General features: G+C 46.5%; 1 protein-coding gene across 1 annotated transcript in view; it reads left to right on the top strand.

Annotated features, from left to right (window-relative positions):
• Positions 1-20,434, top strand: part of HNRNPL (heterogeneous nuclear ribonucleoprotein L) — a 203,028-nt gene that overhangs the window by 102,395 nt on the left and 80,199 nt on the right. The window contains exon 10 of the mRNA XM_044056988.1: positions 10,573-10,774. Within this exon, the coding sequence (XP_043912923.1) occupies positions 10,573-10,774 (202 nt within the window). The remainder of the gene's footprint in view (positions 1-10,572; positions 10,775-20,434) is intronic.

Here is a 20,434-nt window from a genome sequence, read left to right on the forward strand (position 1 = left end):
ATTACATCCGTCTTACTGTGTGGTGCCTGAAGCAGAAGCAGTTCACAAGTGCCAGTCTGCAGACCCCTGAAATTTTTGTTTTCAAGTTTCAGAACAGAAGTCTTCAACTAAGCTAAGTACCCCATTGGGGAACCTTTTTTCTTGCTCTGAACCGATGTAAAAGTTAATTGTATTGTGGAAAGCAAATACCTCAGATTTTCATTCGTACTGCATTCCTTGCCTAGGCCCAGACCACAACACACCTCGCTGTCTGTTTTGTGCCTTATTCAAACCTCTAACTATTTGGTTTATTTACACTTCTAATTATTTTGGTACTCAGTTCAATTATCCAGAAAAGGCTTCGGTAAGCCACCCAACTACCAACCATTCTGAAAAAATGCAAAGATAGACCACATAGGTCCAAAGCTGCTGATGACACTTCTAAGCTAGTCGCCAGTTTGCCGGTACTCTGAGGGGTTTTTGCAGCCCCTGATACCAGTTACTCATTCGCAGGCCTCAGACCCATTTGGAATGCTGTGAGATGCTTAGACTGGGAACCTGCGGATGTCTCTACCTTGGATGGGTCTGGAGCTGCTGTGCAGGCACTGGCTTCTGAGGCTGTATTCAGGCGTACTGACTTATTAAACTGAAGCCATATTCTTGCTCAAGGCCCGAAATTCTATCCATGCTTAGAAAACGCTCCCAGACCACATGGTTAGGCCCCCAAGCCTAAAAAAAAACAAGAGTGGCTGAAGACCTTGAGACCTAGGACTGATTTTTTTCCTTTTGATTCTTCTGATCAGGACTTTGAAATTTCTGTTTCCTCTGAACAGGATTTACCCTTGCCTACCTATGAGGATTCTGATGCAGAGGACTCTTCCCTCTGCTTCCCCTCAGATTTTTCTTTTGGTGAAACCTTGCATACTCCTGGAGAGCGTTTTCCATGGGAGAGCCAGGATTACTGACTCCAAAAAGAGGCTTGGGGATTTCTTACTCCTGCCCCAACACAGGCCTTTGGCCATCCCTCCTGTACTGGACATTGCCTTCTCAATCTAGCTTGGCCCCTGACTCTCTACCTCCTGCTCCCAGAAAACCTGATGGCTTTCAGGGATCCTGACTCAAGTTCCCCTTTAAAAATCCTACTGCGGATCCTGAGACTATTTCACGGGGACCAAAGGGCATTAAGGCTATCACTGCCAAAAATCCTTCCCCCTCTGATTCCAGGGTACGTTTCTGCAACCTTGGCCATTAGGGCCTTAAACTGCCACTTTCATATGTTAAAAGTATCAGCAGCGTATTAGATTGCTTAAACAGAAAATGATTCCGGACTCTGCTGAAGATTTACAGGATGTAATGCATTTTGCTGAAAAAGTTGGAAAACTTACTTTGCAATGTGGTTTTGATTCTTTAGAGGCATCTTGCGGGGCTGCTGTCGTTGGGTCTGTACTTGGAAGGCATGCTTGGCTTAAGGAGCAATCTTTGCCAGATTATGTTAAAGCTAAATTGCTGGATGCTCCCTTAAACCAAGACCGCCTGTTTGGCACCAAAGTACTTAAAGATGGAGGAAAGCTGAATCTATGCAAACTTTTTCCTGCAAGTACAGCCTCCCAGATTCAGTAGGCATTGGCCCTCTAAATTGGTCCTTTCCTGCCTCTTCCAGGCCTTCTCAGTTCAAACCCAGAACCAGCAGAACACCCAGGCTTCAGTCTCAAACTATTCACAGGACTTTAGCAGTGGGGGGGGGCTCCCACTTCCAAAACAGGAAGTAAGATGACCCCCCCCCCCCCCATGGTAAACTTTAAATGACAACTTTAAACCTTCCAAGCCCTGCACAACTGACTGTTCCTTTAGGGGGAAAGATTGCCCTGCAGGCAAAAAATTGGGAATTCATTACCCAGGACAATGTTTCCCAAGAATAGATTCCACTCCTTACCAACTTCAAAACGGTTGGCCAGATCTACCCCCAAATCAGTGGGCAGAGGCTCAAAAGCAAGTTTTCAAGTATCAGGGCTATTCAACTTGTACCAGAAGAATGAGGACAAGGTTTCTACTCTGCTTTCTGGTACCCAGAAAAGGCTATTCCTCGCATCCTATCCTGGACCTGTCTGTACTAAACACATTTTTGGTGATCCCAAAATTCAAGATGCTAACTCTTTATAATCTGCGTCCTATGCTAGGCAAAGATGCTTGGTTGGCAACACTAGATTTAAAGGAAGCCTACGTGCACCTTGCGGAAGATACCTACACTTCAAAGCAGGCTACATGCACTGAGTTCTCTGCAATGCCCTTTGGTTATCTACTGTGCCCAGGGTATTCACAAAGTGCCTAGCTCCAGTCACTGCATTTTGCAGGCAGAGAAATATTCAAATATACCCATACCTGGACAATTGTCTAATTCGGGCAAAAAGCCAGGACATACTATAAGGAAATTTAACTTCTCTGGGGTACACCATAAACGAAAAGAAATTGCATCTTGTACCCTGCCAACAAATTATTCCTGGGAGCAAGCTTGAATAAAACTTCCCAGATGGCCTACCTTACGCCAGAGAAGTTCATTTGACAGCCTACTTCAAACTACTAGCCACAAAGACTCTGCTGTCTGCAAGGAAAATACTGCAAGCCCTGGGGTTCGTGGCCTCCTGCATTCTACTAATTCCATATGCAAGACTGCATATGCAGAAACTACAATGGTATCTAAAAAGCCTATGGTGTCGACATTCTCAGGATCTAGAATCGGGGATTCCATTCATACTTTGTCTACAGATGTCTCCTTTGGGCAGAGGCCTGCAACCAAAACAAGGGATTGCCACTCGCTCTATACCCCCTGCTGCCCAAACCCTAACAGACGCATCAGACTATGCATGGTGGGCTCACTTGGCAGGGAAGTGCATTCAGGGCAAATGGAACCGAAGTCAAATGCACCTGCATATCAGTCAAAAAGAAATGTTAGCTGTACAGAATGCTCTGACAGCCTTCAAGGACCACATTCGTCCAGGACAATTATTGGGCAAGACTGAACACCACTGTTTATGTGGTACATCATGCAGGGAGGAACCCACTCCTATCCTCTCTGCAGATTAGCCATGGCTCTGTGGAACACCGCCTTGAGCTACCAAGTGCACCTACAGGCTCAAGTCCTGCCAGGAAAGCTAAATACACTGACACTGGCAGACTTTAGCAGAAATCTCATGAACCCACACGAGTGGAAACTAACCAAAAATATTCATGTTGAAACAAATGGGGGGGGAGCCCAGAGATGGACCTGTTTGCCTCCCCCAAAACTGCCAATTGGATAAATTCTGCACAAGGAACTCCCCACAACAAGCTTGGAAATATGTTTTTCCAGGTGAAGGACAGGGCATCCAATCAGTTTATGCCTTCCACCTCTGCCTCTACTATCCAAGGTGGTACTAAAGATCACAGGACAAACCAAGAACAATGCTGATTGCACCAGACTGGCCATGACAACACTGGTACCCCCTCTTGCACAGTCACTGCTGGCATGTGCCTCAGACTCCTGCCCTGCTGTCCCAGAAGGTGGGCCAGATTCTGCATCCACAGCTTCAAACCCAGAACCTGGCAGCCTGGCTTAATTACCTGATCTGTTACCATCCCTCAGTAAGCAAGTGATGGATGTCATTTTGGAAGCAAAGAGGCCTAGTGCTAGGAAAATCTTGTGCTGAAATGGGATAAGATTCTGTTCCTGGAGCCAAACTTAGGGGGTGAGCACAGCATCCAATTTACCTCATTCTTCATTACTTAACTGAGATGCTTCACAAGGGCCTTGAATTTCCCTCCAATTCATGCCTCAGCCATTTCAGCTTATTACAATACAGAACCACCCCTCTTCTCCCATCCACTGCTGAAGCAGTTCCTCCGAGGGGCCAAAATATTAAGGCCACCCAGGAGGGCCCCTACTCCAGCCTGGGACCTTAACTTTGTAATGGAAACGCTCACTTTACCTCCCTTTGAGCCAGCTGCAAATGCAGAGTTGAAATTCCTTTCTTGGAAAACAGCCTTTCTTCTAGCCATCACTTCAAGAAGGGTGAATTACAGGCTCTCATGGCAGTTGAGCCTTTCATCTTTCGTGTGGACAGGGTGTCCCTCAGGACCAATTCCTCCATGCCCAAGGTGGTATCCAGTGTGGCCCTTAATCAGTCCATTCATTTGCCAACATTTTCTAATCCACAGAACAAAACTAATGCTGCACTCCTTGGTCATTCACAAAACTTAGATTTTACTTGGGACAGGACTAAACATCTCAGGAAATCTGAACAGCTGCTGGTTGCATTTGCTGCAGGGGCAGAGGGGGGGGGGACCATTTCAAAGCAAACCATTTAAGTGGATAGGCTACTGCATTAATTTGCTATACACACCATGGAAAACCTACCCCACAGGGAATAAGACCACATTCAACCAGGGTTGCATCTACCTCTACAGCCTTTCTCAGTGGTGTCCCTACCAGGGACATCTTAGAAGCTGCTACCTGGAGTTCTGTACATATTCACCAAGCATTACCACTTGCCAATGTCTTCTAAATCCAGAGCTGGCTTTGCCACTGCAGTCTTGCAGGGCCTTATAGCTGGTCCTAATGCTATCTAATTACCTTCTCCCATCCTTAGCTTTGGGAATCTACCCAAATGTGATGACCAAGAGTGAAACACGAAGTTGGTACAGTTGTGTACACTTACCATAAATGTAGATGTTGGTGTATTCACTGTTGCAGTCCTGGTTACCCTCCCTCCATCCCCCTGACTTTTGACTGATTATACCTCCTATTCTTAGTTTACTATGCTTAAAGCTTTTTGGTGTATTTGCTTTTTTGTTGGAGGTATAATCTTGTATAAAATTACAATTGCTTCCCATTATGGGGGCACCTGACATCTGGGGCAAGAAAGACTGTAATGGTGTCTGCTGCATGCTTTATACTCCTGACTACCTGACGTCATGGGAGATGAGACTGCATCCAACGCAGGACCCAAAACTTGATAATCAGGCAGACTAAGGGCTACTCCAAGCAGGTAACCCAAGTGTGACAGCGAATACACTCTAACATGTACATTTATGGTAAGTGTACACAACTGTACTTTTCGATGCCTTAGAAGCATCTTGCAGGGCTGCTGTCACTGGGTCTGTTCTGAGAAGGCATGCTTGGCTGAAGGAACAAATCTAGATGCTCCATTAAACCAAGTATGTTTGGCACAAAAGCAGAAGTTAAATATGGAGGAAAAAACTAAATCTATACAAACTATTAAAGATTTTCTTACAGGTACAGCCACCTAGATTCAGTAGTAGGCATTGGCCTTCAAAAAATCTGGTCCTTTCCAGTCACTCCCAGGCCTCAGCCCAAACCCAGAGGCAACAGACCACAAATATTAGTCTCAGGGTATGCACATCTAAACAATGGAGTGCTCCCACCTCAAAAACAAGAGTGGTAAGCCACCCTCTTATGGAAAAAGTTCGCAATGACTTTCCTTCATCCTTCCCAGCCATGCCCAAGTACTTGCACTCCTAGGAGGAAATCTCTCCCTGCATGCAAAAAACTGGGAATACATTACCCAGGACTGATGGGTTTCGACATTGTATCCCTGGGATACAGATTCTACTTCCAAGCAAGTGGATTGCCAGACTTTCCTCCAAACCACTGAGCAGAGGCCCAAAAGCAAGTACTTTCTCTCAGTATCAGGGCTATTAAACCTGTTTCAACAGAGCAAAGGGGACAGGGTTTCTACTCCAGACCATTTCTGGGGCCCAGAAAAGAGAACTCTTGTCACCCTATCCTGGTTCTGTCAGTTCTCAACACCTTCCTGGTGGTTACCAAAGTTCAAAATGCTTACACTCAACAGCTGCTTCCTGTGCTAGCCAAGCACTCCTGGCTGGTCACCCTATCTGCACACCCCCATAAGGGATTCTTGCGGGAAATATCTACATTTCAGGGCAGGCTGTCTGTTCTCTGCACTTCCCTTTGGCTTATCTACTGCACCCAGGGTATTCACAAAGTGACTGGCTCCAGCCATTGCATACTGCAGGCAGAGAACATTCAAATTTACCCATACTTGAATGATTGCCTGATTCAGGCGGACAGTCAGGAATTGCTACTTCAGCACCAGATATTTGTAAAGAGACTCCCAACTTCTCTGGGGGTATACCATCAACGAAAAGAAATAACATCTGGTACTCTGCCAAAAAATTGTATTCCTGGGAGTAAGCTTGAACACAACTTCCCAGATGGCAAGCCTGACTCCAGAAAAGCAGGTTTATTTGACAAATTACTTCAAACTACTGGCCACCCAAACCCAGCATCTGCAAGAAAAAATACTGCAAGCCCTAGGATTCATGGCCGCATGTATTCTAATTCCATATGCAAGACTGCATATGAGGAAACTTCAGTGGTACTCGGGGCCTGGAAACTGATTTCCACCGTCCAAACCCTGACTAGTCAAGACTATGCATTGGGGGGGCTCACATGGCAGGCAAATGCATTCAAGGCAAATGGAGCCCAGGACAAATGCACTTGCATATCAATCAAAGAAATGTTGGCTGTAAGAATGCACTGAGCCTTCAAATGCCTTTATCCTTCCAGGACCACTCTATACACCAGTCATGGGGGGGTGGCTCATTCCTACCCATGCTGCAGGTTAGCCATGACTCTGGAACACAGCTTTGAGCAACAGAGTCCACCATCAAGCTCAATTCTGCCAGGCAAACAATTCACTGGCAGACTACTTGAGCAGGAATCTAATGAACCCACACAAGTGGGAACTGGAACCAAACTCATTCAAGCTTCTAATCTACAGGTGGGGGACACCAGAGGTGGACCTCTTTGCTCCCCCCCCCCCCAAGCCATCAATTGAACAAATTGTGCACCAGAACTCCCCACAGCCAAGCATGGAAAGTGGATACCCTGTCCTTTACATGGGAAAACCTCTGTCTATGCCGCCTCCCCCCTTGCCCCTCCTTTTAGAAAGTAAAGATTAAAGATCAAACTGGACAGGCCAAGGATGATCCTTATTGCACCAGACTGGCCACACCAGCACTGGTACCCACTTTTATGCAGTTTAACAGTGCCACCCTGGCACCTGCATCAGACCCCCCCTCCACTGTCCCAGCAGGAAGGGGGTGGGGTCAGATTTTGCATCCTCTGCTGCAAACCCTGAACCTAGCAGCCTGGCTTATTCCCTGAATACATCACCAGCAACCCTCAGCAAACTGGTGCAGGATGTCATCCTTGAGGCCAGGAGGCTTAGTACTAGGAAATCCTATTCAGAAAAGTGGAAGTGTTCTTGGAGCCAGTCTCTGGGGAAGGAGACAGCTGTGCCCACCTTACCGTAAATCCTAGATTACCAGAGCTGCTCCACAAAGGCTTATCCACATTTAAAATTCATGCCTCTGCCATCTCAGCTCATTACAATGCTGAGCCTCCCCTCTTCTCTTACTCCTCTGGTCAAACATTTCCAGAGAGGAGCTAACAATTTAAGACCACCGAGGAGAGCTCCCACTCCTGCTTGGTACCATCTTTGTACTGGAGAAGCTCGCTCTTCCCCCTTTTGAGCCTGCTACAGCAGTTACAAATTCCTCTCTTGGGGAAACAGCCTTACTTCTAGCCATCACTTCAGCAAGAAGCGTGTGTAGAGTTTCAGGCCCTTATGGCTCTTCATTATCTTCCATGCAGACAGTGTTTCCTCTCGGGACTAACCCGTCATTTATGAAGTGGTATCCGGTGTGGCTTTAAACCAATCCATTTACCAACCTTTTTCCTTTAATCTTCGGCATAAAGGGCATGCACACAGCTTAGGTTCTACCTTGACTGGACTATATCTTTCAGAAAATCTGACCAGCTACTAGTCAGCTTTGCTACAGGGGCAGAGGGCAAAGCCATTTCAAAGCTACATGGGCAGAGGGCAAGGCCATTTCAAAGCAAACTATCTCCAAATGGATAGTGCACTGCATCCATTTCTGCTACAAGCACCATGGAAAACCTACCCCACAAGGGATCAGAACCCATTCCACTAGGGCTGCCTCAATCTCTGCAGCATTTCTCAGGAGAGTCCCTACCAGGTACATCCTGGAAGCTGCAACCTGGTGTTCACTGTACACCTTCACCAAGCATTACCACTTACCTATCTTTTATAAATCCAGATCTGGATTTGCTGCAGCAGTCTTGCAAGGCCTGCTAGCCAGCCCTAATACTTTACTGCCTCCACCCTTCCTCAGCTTTGGGAATCAACCCAGGTGTGGTGACTGCAACAATGAAACACTAAGAACATAGTACAGTTATGTACATTTTAACATAAATGTAGATGGGAGTGTATTCACTGTTGCAGTCCTTGATTACCCTCCCTCCAGCCCCCTGATTTTTCTATACTTTCTACGTATCCTCTTTTTGGCCATATGTTATGGTAATGGTGTTTACTTTTTACTGGATGTTCCACACCAGTTAAATGCTTCCTATTTTGGGGGCTCCTGACATGTGGGGCAAGAAACTGATGTAATGGCGGCTACTGCCCTGGCTACCTGATGTCATGGAAGAGGCGACTGCATCTGATGCAGAAATCCCAAGACTCTGGTATTCGGGCTGACTGAGGGCTACTTGCAGGCAGATGATCCAAGTGTGATTACTGCAACAGTGAATATATTTCAAACGTCTAAATTTATGGTAAGTGTACACAACTGTACTTTCTCTTCCTTGCCCTTTGGACTCCAAGGCATATTTATAAAATGTCTAGCTACCGTGATTGCCTTCTGCAGACTTCAGAGCATCCATGTTTTTCCTTACCTGGACAATCTTTTCTGGCAGCCTCGCCTAGAGCAAAACATCCTTTGCAATTTCTGTCTGGGATTCATAGTAAACCCCACAAAATCATTCTTGCCCCCCATCAGGATCACCTCTTTTCAGGGATGCAGGATACACACTGACCTCTAAGGTTTCTCAAGGCACAGGACCTCTGGGTTTCGTGGCATCCACCATAGCAGTGCTGTCTATGGCCAAACATGAACACGAGTGGTTCTTAGTCAGTTTGGATGCAACTTTTTCAGTTCCTCTTCTCCCTACCTATTTGAAGAGAACTACAGTGGGTGGATCCAACAAGTCCCTCAACCCAGGTCTCCTTGCATCAGTCTAATGTTCAGATGCCTCAGATGTGGGCTGGGGGACAGCTTTCAGAAATTTGAAGGCACTAGGGGTATATTCCCACCCCCTCAAAGGGAACATGTCAGTGCAAGGGAGATGAGGGTGCTGCTGCTAGCCATTCAGACCTTTCATCCTCCTCCAACCAGGACCTTTTGAAGCTGTTCAGACAGTATGACTGTCCTGTATGTTGAAAGGGGGGGGGGTGAAATCCTACCTACTGTGCAGATGGCACAAGTCCAATATCTGGTGACTGTTCAGGCAGTGTACACAGTCCCATGAATAGATGCTTCGAAGGGATGTTTCTGGATGTCTGCCAGTGGGGGGTATACTGCAAGTAGATTTTTGCCTCCCCCAAGAACACAACTTTCACAATTTTGTGCCATAGTCCCTCACCCTGTTGTCTGGAAGGTGGACACCCTCATTCTCTTGTAAGGAAATGTTTCTGTATGCATTCCCTCCACTTCTGCTCATTCCAAAGTCCTGGTCCTTATTCGTCAGGAAACCAGAAAATCTTGGTTACTACCTTTTAGCTAAGATAGCATTTGTTCCTTCTGCATTTACCCAAGGGCAGTCACCACAAGTCACATCTCCCAAGGTGGACCTTATCGCACAAGACAGAGGAACTCTTCCATCCCCGCTTGTGTACACTTCCGTGGACTCTGCTAAGGGTCTTGCAGGAGGCCAGGAAACTTTTACCTATCCAAGTGGAAGAGCTTTTCACTTGGTAGATCCTGACTTAGCACAATCAGTGGATGTCCCCTTGGTTCTGTCTGTGTGAATTGCACACTGCTGGCTTGGCTTACTCATTTCTGCTTACCTTTGTCCCCCTCTAGCTAGCCAGTTTAAAGCTAAACAATTAAAGGCTTCCTTCACATTGGACCTCCAAAAATATCTATTCCTCCTTGTATCTTTGTGCTCATAAGTTCTCCCTGTAGCTAAAAATTTTAAACTGGTTAAGGTCAGTGTTAATGTTTTGCTAATGCATTAACTCTGTTTTTCTTAATGACATGTATTAGTCCTAGATTTTAGTTTGCATCAGTAGAGCATTGAAATGTAAAATAGGGGCTGATGGGTATGAGGGCATTATGGGAAAGGTAGGAGTAGAACTTTCAGTAATTCACAATGATCAGAGGATCTCATCCAAACCCAAGAGTTGAACGAAAATGGACAGCACAGATGGAACATATGGTGTGTACATAACACGTGTGTAGGCTTCAATTTCACATGGCTTGATGCATTCCCTGTGGGGAGTTCATACTTTGGATGTTTATATTCAGGAAAAACATTACTTGATGTAACTGGCTGTTTTTTTCTTACAGAAATGGGGCAAAAAAAAAGTGAATAGCAGTGTACCTCAAGTTGATCATAATGCATGAGTACTTGCAGTTAATGGTTGGTTGACATGTCTTGTGTACAGTGATTTGGGAAGGCTTTAATTACTTTTATTGTATTTCTGTCTGCAGTGTTTCTAAACAGCAAGCAATTATGCCTGGTCAATCATATGCACTGGAAGATGGATCATCCAGCTTCAAAGATTTTGGTGGATCACGGAACAACAGGTTTTCAACTGCGGAACAAGCATCAAAGAATAGAATTCAGCACCCCAGCAATGTGCTACACTTCTTCAATGCACCTTCACAAGTCGCAGAAGAGAACTTTCATGAGGTATAGCATTTTGGCACCATGCATTCATGTCATGGCTTTGAAGTACTGGTGTCTGGTTTAGATTCACCCACTTGTATCTAAAAGGGTGGTCTTATTTGGAATAGTCTTATCCTAAATTCTGTTTCAGTTAAGACTTCATTCTGAAATCCATGTAATGGGAGGAGGGTGCAAATGCTTTCTTACACTGTATTTTCTTTTTTCGATTACTTGTATTTGTGAGTTAGAAGTACGTAAGTTTTGTCTTGCAGAGTTGAGACCCCTGCCCCATGTTTTGGCTGTCACCTTAATTTTGGCACTACCTAGTTTTGAAGTGTAGCTATTCACCCTTGCCATTAATTTCTCACTGTTTACTCCCCATCCAGTGGTGGTTAGGTCTGAAGGGAGAGCAAAAGTATTTTTGTATTTAGCAGGTATTCAGAGAAATTTAGGTGAGGTGTGGGTTTCTCTTCTGCTGTTTATGGATATGCTTGTCAAGTTCCCCTCAGATTTCATGGGCAGTGTTTCTTGGCCTTCAAAGTTTAACAATTATCCATGCTGTACTTTGAAGACAGAATCTGGCTGTATTCCATATTTTCCAAGCGGAATAAACTTGTGGTGTTGAAGTTGTCTGAGGACTTGCAGCAGAATGTACTTTGTATCCCCTCCTTTCCCTGAAAAGTACATCTCCCCAGTAGAAAGGGAAACCCAGAAACTTGTGTAGACACTTGTGTTCAAGACCACAAACACTGATGCCTGCCCCTGCTGAAGCATCTGACTTCATCCATTGAGAGGCCATAACATCTTGACATGCCATCTCTGGGCTGAAGCCTTGCCATCATTGATTTCATGCTCTGTCTGTACGATCTAAGCAAGGGGAGGGCAACATCCTATGGTTGAGAGTGTCCGCATTTGGTTGTGTTCTCTGTACAACCATAGGAGAAAATGGCTGAGCTGACTCTACCCCCAGCCTGTAGTTAAAACAGTTCTGTGTCCAGAATCTGTTTTGCAGTACTGAGATGAGAGCAGCATCTCCGTCAAGAGACCTAGGCTCCTGTGATCTAGAGAAAATGGGGAATTGGTTGCAGTTTCCTTCTATAGGATTTGAGGGCATAGACTTGAGTAGTCAATCTGCTTTGTCCTCAAACCAGCCTTAAATTCTTGCATCATGATCGTTTCATTGTTGCGGTCCTCACCTGTGGGTTATCCCTGCTGTGTTGTCCCTCGGCTGGCCTGAATACCAGTCAGTGTTTTTTTCTGATTCAGCTGCTGTCACCTGTAGACTGCCAGGTCGTCAGTGTTATAAAAGCAAGGCAACTGACGCCATTACTCAAGTCTTTCTTGCTGAGGAGCCTGTAGCAGAAACCGTTCAAGTGTGCTGGTCGGTTGCTACCAGAGTTCAGATCACAGCTTTTTGGGAAACTTTACATACCTTAAGGGAGCATTTCCCCGGGGAAAGTTAGGATTTTTCTGAATCCAAAAAGAGGCTTGGGGGATTTTTCTTCGTCAGCATAGGCCTTCGTCTATACCTCCTGTACTAGACGTGTTTTCAGAATCCAGTTTGGTCCCAGATTCCCTGCCTCTGGCCCCTTGTAAGCTGGACAGATACTACAGGTTTCCTGACTCCCACATTCCTTTTCAGAATCCTGTTGCAGACCCTGAAACCATTTCTCAGTGGCCCAAGGGCATTAAGGCTTCTACTGCTAAAAATCCTACCCCTTCTGATGGAGACTCCAGGGCGCTGGGGTGAAAAGGTTTACACTTCTGCAGCCTTGGCAATCAGGGCTTTAAACTGTCAATTCCATATGCTAAAATATCAAAAGCATATCATGGGACTGCTTAAACAGGAAGTTATTTCTGACTGTGTAGAAAATAAGGAATTACAGGATTTACTGCATTCAGCAGAACAAGTTGGAAAACATACTTTGCAATGTGGTTTTGATTCTTTGGAGGCCTCTTGCAGGGATGCTGTTACTGCGTCTGTGCTTAGAAGGCATGCTTGGCTTAAGGAACAATCTCTGCCTGATCATGTTAAAGCAAAATTGTTGGATGCTCCTTTGCAGCAGGACAGTTTGGTAATGAAGCTGAAGAAGTTCTAAAAAAGATGGAAGATAAAGCTAAATCTATACAAACTGAGATTTCTTAGTTACAACCTCCAAGATTTAGTAGGCACTGGCCTACAAAGAACTGGTACTTTCCAGTTACTTTGAGCCACTCAAGACAAGCTCAGACATTCCAAAAGCACAAGGTTTCAGTCCCAAGGGAGTTTCAGAACTAAGCAATGGGGGTGCCTTCACTTCCAAATCTGGAAACAGCATGACGCCTCCCTATGGTAAAAAGTCTCAATGACTTTCCTTTAAAATTACCAAGCACTTGCCTCTTAGCTGCCCCTTTGGGAGGAAAACTGGCTCTTCATGCAAAAAACTGGCAACTTATAACCCAGGACAAATCTTTTTTAAATAGTGTCCCAGGGATACAAATCATCCACACGTTGCCAACTCCAGATGGGTGGCCAGACCTGCCCCCAAGTCAGTGGGCAGAGGCAACTAGTACTTTCTCTCCTAAACATGGGGGCAATTCAACTAGTACCAGAAGAGGAAAAGGGACAAGGTTTCTGGTACTCAGAAAAGACGAATCATGGCGTCCAATTCTGGACTGATCTACTCTAAACACCTTTCTGGACATTCCAAAATTCAAGATGCTGACTCTTCACTGGTTACTTCCTATGCTAGGCAAAGATGCCTAGTTGGCAACTGTAGATTTAAGAGGCTTACCTGCATATCTCAGTCGGGGAATTTTGCAGCAGATATCTCTGCTTCAAAGCAGGCTGCTTGCATTCAGTTCTCTGCACTGCCCTTTGGCTTATCTACTGCACCCAGGGTATTTACAAAGTGCCTGGCTCCAGTAATTGCATTTTGCAGGCAAAGATATATTCATATCTGGATTGTCGAATTCAGGCAGAAAAGGCCATTCTTCTAAAACCTCTGTTTGTAAAAAGGGTTATTTGTCTAGGGTACACCATAAACAAAAATAAATCACAACTGGTACCCTCTCAAATTACATTCCTGGGTGCAAGCTTGAATAAATTTGCCCAGATGGCTTTCCTTATGGCAGAAACAAGTTCGTTTGGTGACTTCAAAGAGGCGGCCATAAAATCCCTGCTATCTGCAGGACCAGTACTGCAAGCCTTGGGGTTCATGGCATCCTGCATTCTTCTAATTCCATGTGCAAGACTGCATATGAGGAAACTTCAGTGGTACTTAAGTTTTATGGAGTCAACATTGTCACAGCCAGGAAACAATGATGTTAAGTTGTCAATCTCGCCTTCATTCTTGCTGGATGGGTTCGGAGCCGATCCTCGGCTCCGACTCTGCCAATACTAAAGCTCGAGAGCTAATTCCACCGGCTAGAGGCTCCCCTATATCCCACAATGCTAGGCGGTAACTACCCAGATCTCGTTTGCCGCTATAGCTGACTAGGTGCTTTTTCTACCGCCTCAGGCAGGTTAGTGGATTTTTTACCTTTGAGGTATTACTAATTCCCTCCTTTCTTTTAGTCAGAAATATTTTTATTGTTGGTTCTAATTTCTAGTTCCATCGACCCTAATTTTCAATTCCCTACCCCTCTTATTGTTCTAGGCCTTCGGCCCTTCCCTCACCCCAGTCCCTTTTAAATTAGTGTTAGGGGCTTGTGTGCGTTTTTGCTACATAACTTTAAATTTTTTAGTAGAGAGTGTCTGTTTTGTGTGTTTGTGTACAACCTCTCTTACCTTAATGTCTAAGGATAAGGTCTCAGGCTTCAAGAAGTGTGACTCGTGCTGTCTGACAGACTGTCACACTTGTGTGTATTGCCTGGGACCTGTGCACCTGCAGGACTCATGTGCTGTCTGCCATGGTTTCAGCCCTAGAGTCCTGCAGGAACAGGAACGCAAGAACAAGCTCATCTTGCGGGGCTTGTTAAAGCCTGAAGGCCCCCCCGACTCAGTCTGGATCGGGGAAGCCTTCAAAAACTTCAAAGCAGTCTACTCCTGCTCTTGAGTCGACTGAAGTCGAAGCAGGCTTCGTCATCGGCTCCGGCTGGAGCCGATGTTCTTAAGCCTCATACAGTTACCTCTGCTCCGGCTGGAGCCGAGGCTGATGTCTTCATCGGCTCCGATACCATTATCGGAGCCACTTTCCAGAAAGCGGTCCAGGTCCCCCTCCATCGGATCTGTTCTTAAGCCTCATACAGTTACCTCTGCTCCGGCTGGAGCAGAGGCTGATAAGTCCATCGGCTCCGATACCATTATCGGAGCCATTTTACAGAGAGGTCCAGGTCCCCCTCCATCGGATCTGTGCACTCAGCGCCAGGATCCCCTCTCCTTTCGGAGCGGAGTCACAAAACCCATTCCTCTCGGTCTTCCAGGTTGTCAGACCATGATTTGCAGAGGGTGGTGAGTAACTTAAGTCCGAGGCACTGGCACAAATGCTCCATAGCCCGACACCAGTCAGTGGCTATTCCCGTTCCAGATTACATTCCTCCTCAGACTCTGAGTTTGGAGCCAAGGCTTGTTGGAGCCATGACTGTCTGTGCATCGGATCAGATACCTTCCATTTCGGCTCCGTCGTCTGCTCCGATCTCCTCTTTGGAGGGATCTCTGCGCTGAGCTTCCCTCGGCTCCGAGGGGGCGAGTGGCATCGAACCCTTGTCCGACCCCGCTCTCCCTCAGGGCTTCGGCGCTGGTGAGTTCGGCTCTGACATTGGCTTCGGAGCAGTCTCTGTCGGTGCTGGGAGGGGTCCTTGTCTCTTCGGAGCGAGGGCCTCGGGCCTTGCCTGACAGAGGTGCCTTCGAGGTCATGCGGAGTGCGCTAGAACCAGGTTCTGCCCCACAGTCAGCTCCCTCAGCCCCTCCATCTACAGTGCCTGCGGTGATTTCTACTCACCCCCCTTGTCTCACACCGCAGAGAACCAACTCCTCAAGATTCCCCATTGGGAATTTCCTCCTCTTCCGAGGTCTCTCCTGACCCTGCAGATCCCCCTAGGAAGAGGCAGTGCAAGAGGAAGCACATTGACTCCCCTGAGTCTATCACCTCTGACACTGGCTTAGAGGAATCCGAAGGGTCCCCTCGTTCCCCCTCTGAGGTTGTCTCCTTTGCGGACATCCTTGAAATCCTCAGAGGGGGAATTGGCCAGCCCTTAATCCTTCGGAGGATGAGTCAGTGTATCTTGAGGTGTTTGGTTCTCGCCCTTCTACCTCCTGGGTGTCCCCTCCCTTTGACCCCCTTATGGAAGTGGTGGCAAGGAAGGCTTGGACGGCTCCTGACTCAGTGGAACCCACCCCGAGGAGACCATCCAAATTCTTTACTGTCCCCAAAGACGACAGTTTTTATCCAAAGGTGTCCCTGTTGATGCCATGGTGGTGGCTGCGGCCACAAAGGAGTTAGCTGATCCTTCGGTTCCTGTCCATTCTAATAGAGTCTAGGACCATGGACAGGTACGGCAAGCGGATGTTCTCGTCGGTGACCTTTTCAATACGGTCGCTGAACTACTTATGCCACTTCACCCGTCTCCAAAGAGATTTACTCAAGGATATGGGTGAACTGATGAAGGATCCTACAGCTGAGGGGTTCAAAGACACAATGAACTCCAGTTGGCAACCCTAAATTCTATTAACTCCTCCATGCGGCTGGTCTTGTACGCAGCAGATGGAGCGAGTAGAGCCGCAGGCACAGGGGTTGCCTTACAAAGGCACGCCTGGATGCAGCTATGCAACTTTGCGGACCCTTTCAAGGCGTCCTTCACCAATTCCCCCTTTGATGGATCATCATTGTTTGGTCCACAGGTGAAGGATACATTGACCAGGTGCGAGGTGGAAGGTAAGACTCTCTGCCGTAGGAGTCCGTTTTTCTACCCCTTCTAGACCCTATCCCAAAGGTCAAAGGGGAGGAAAGATGTGGTTCCGAAAACAATCCCAGGGAGTCTCATCTGATGCACAAGGCAGATTCCCCTCTAGAGGCAGAGGGGGGAATAATAGACGCCGCCCCAGAGGCAGAGGAGGTCCGCAAAACCAGGGTAGCAGAGAGATGTTCTCTGACACACCCTTTCAGCACCCCTGAGGGGCTGCCCGCCTTCGGAGGCAGTCGGGGGAAGATTATCACTGTACCCAAAAGCCTGGCTTTCCCTAACTCAAGACAAATGGGTACAGTCTATCATATCCGAGGGTTACAAAATTCCCTTTATTCATATTCCAACCCAACCAAAAAGATCCCTTCCAGACGTTCCACCCGGTCTAAGGGAAAAAGCAGCATTAGAAGTTTCAAAGTTGCTATCAAAAAGAGTCATCCAATCAGTCCCAGCAGACCAGCAAGGATCCGGAATCTACTCCAAATTCTTTTTGGTACCAAAAAAACAGGACTGGAGACCCATACTGGATCTCAGCTACTTAAACAAGTTTGTCGAAACAAAATTCCGGATGGTCACGCTACAGTCCATTCTACCCTTCTTGGGTCAGAACAATTGGATGTGCTCGATCTTCAGGATGCGTACTAGCACATCAAAATGAACCGACGCTCCAGGAGATATCTCCGCTTCAGGCTGGGAGCCAGTCACTACCAATTCAGGGCCCTGCCCTTTGGTCTCACTACAGCCCCCCGGGTGTTCACCAAATGCATGGCAGTGGTCACAGCTCACTTGAGACGCCAGGGATTCCAGGTGTTTCCATATCTGGACGATTGGCTCCTTACTGCCACCACCAGACATCAGCTTCTCCTATCCAGGGATTTCACCATTCAAGCCTGTCTAGCTCTAGGCATGTCAATAAATTTCGAAAAATCTGCCTTGTCGCCTTGTCAGTCTATTACTTTTATAGGCGCCACATTGGATACACAGACCCTTTCAGCCAGACTCAGAGCAGAGGGTGTTATCCCTTCTATTACAATTTGTCAAAGTCAAAGCCAGACTGGTATTGAAGGTACTAGGACTCATGGCAGCAGCTATTCCCCTTCTCTCCTTAGCTCGCCTTTACATGAGGATCCTCCAATGGATGCTCTTTACCCAGTGGTCCTTTCAATGACTCCCGATGTCCCATACCATACTGATAACTCAAGTATGCAAGAATCAACTGTCTTGGTGGGTGACGTCACCAACTTCTCCAAGGAAGACCCTTCACTCCCCCCCCCCCCCCAGTTGCCACGTTGACAACAGATGCCTCCCCCGGGTGGGGGGGGGGGCATTATCAGGGCAGGACAGTCCAGGGCACATGGCAACCCTTAGAGTGCCACGTGCACATATGTCTTGGAGATGAGAGCAGTGCTTTTAGCGTTGCAAGCCTTCCACTACTCTTCCCAAAGGGACTATTGCAATTCAAACTGACAACATGTCCGTGGTGTGGTACATCAACAAACAAGGCGGAACCAGATCATACCCTTTGTCGAGAAGCACTCAGACTTTGGCAATGGGCGATCTCTTCTCAGCGTTTTCTGATAGCAACGCATATTCCTGGGAAATCCAACGTCATTGCAGACAAGTTGAGCAGAGCTTTTCTCATGCCACACGAGTGGCCTCTAAAGAAATCAATTTTAGAAGAGGTATTCCTAAGATGGGGCCAACCTTGCTGCGATCTTTTTGCTACTCCCCAAAACAGCAAGTGTCAAGACTTCACTCTCTTCCCGTTACCAGGCCATCCCACCAGAGACGCTCTAGTCCACGATTGGCCCCGGGGACTTCTGTATGCCTTTTCCCCCGTTTCCACTGATACCTCAACTAATTCAGAAAGCCATCGCCTTGAGTGACAATGATCCTCATTGCCCCTTACTGGTCTCGACAGATATGGTTCCCCTTTCTTCGTTACCTTTTGGAGCAGCCTTGGCATCTGGACCCAGTACCAGATCTGATTACCCATCAGTCGGGTCAGCTGCACCAATCTCTCTTCTCTAAACCTCACAGCGTGGTTTCTCCAATTCCTACCTTAGCCAGGCATCCCTCAATATCTCGCTCGGTCCGAGATATCTTGATAGCCTCTCATAAATCTTCTACCCGGAAGATTTATACTAGCAAATGGAAATGTTTTTCCCTTTGGGCATCATCGAAAAACATGGATCCTTTTACTGCACCTATCCAGTCTATTTTAGACTTTCTAGCAGAACTCTTTCATTTAGGATCTTCTGCATCAACCATTAGAGTTCAATTGGCTGCCATATCAAATTTTCATGTTGGTGTCAGAATCCAGCATCATGGCTCACAAACTCTGTAAAGCCTTAAGAGGTGTATTTCTTCTCAAACCTCCAATCAAAGACCCTCCGCCTCAATGGGATTTGAACTCTGTTCTGGCATCTTTAATTCTTCCTCCCCTTCGAACCAGCGGCTTCATGTTCTCTGAAATTGCTTTCTTGGAAGACACTTTTTTTTTCTGGTAGCTATAACTTCAGCGAAAAGAGTATCGGAACTCCATGCTCTCTGCAGTCGTCCTCCTTAGTTTTTCACAAAGACGGGGTATCCCTCCGGACTAATCCATCCTTTTTACCTAAAATTTCTTCTCAAATTAACCTAAACCAAATTATTGATCTCCCCGTTTTTTTCCCTAACTATTCAAATAGGTCAGAGCAAAAGCTGCATTTTTTGGATGTTCATCGCCAACTGAGATATTACTTAGACAGGACTAAACAACTCAGGAAATCTGATAAATTGTTTGTCATATGCAGAAGGTAGATTGGGCCTTCCAGTCACTAAAGTATCTCTTTCTAGATGGCTCGCGTCTACAATTACTTTCATCTAGGAGATCAGACATCAGAAATTACCCTCAAGACCTAGAGCTCATTCAACTAGGGCATTAGCTACATCCATAGCCTTTCAGGACAGGTTGCCAATAGATTCAATTTGTGCAGCAGCCACCTGGGCTTCTCATACATTCATTTCACATTACAAATTGGACATGGTTTCCAGAAGCCATGCCAATTTTGATTCCACTGTTCTCAAGAGTCTGTTCCGATAGGCCACCCGGGATAAGGTGCTAGGGACGCGGTCCCATCCAGCAAGAATGAAGGCGAGATTGACAACTTAACATTAAGAAGTTATGTATCTACCATAACGTTCCATGTTAGTTGTCTTCTAGTCTTCTTTCTTGCGTCCCTCCCTCCTTCCCCCAAGCCTGGACAGACTGACCGGAATTCTTTTGTGTTTCTTCTTCTGAAATTTGTTACTCCCACTTTTCTCCCACCTCTTCTATCTTTACTGATGTCTGCCTTTTCTTACGCAGACTGTTTGAGGTGGGTTATCCTACTCCATTCTTTGGAGAATAGGATTGCTTGGTATAGCTATCAAACGAGATCTGAGTAGTTACCGCCTAGCATTGTGGGATATTAGGGGAGCCTCGAGCCGGTGGAATTAGCTCTCTAGCTTTAGTATTGGCAGAGTCTGAGCAGAGGATCGGCTCCGAACCCATCCAGCAAGAAAGAAGGCGAGAAGACAACTAACATGGAACGTTATGGTAGGTATATAACTTCTTATTTCCTATCATACCTTGACTGCAACTAGAGTTCCTGTGGTGGGCAAGAGGCCTGCCACCAAAACAAGGGACTGCCATTCACACCACCCCCTGCTGCCCAAACCCTAACTACAGACATCAGACTATGCATGGGGGGCTCATCTGGCAGGGAAGTACATTCAGGGCAAGTGGAGCCCAAATCAAATGCACCATATCAATCAAAA

The sequence above is a fragment of the Protopterus annectens genome, chromosome 1.part0, assembly GCF_019279795.1.
Source record: "Protopterus annectens isolate FY-2018-M chromosome 1.part0, PAN1.0, whole genome shotgun sequence".
Taxonomy (NCBI): Eukaryota; Metazoa; Chordata; order Ceratodontiformes; family Protopteridae; genus Protopterus; species Protopterus annectens.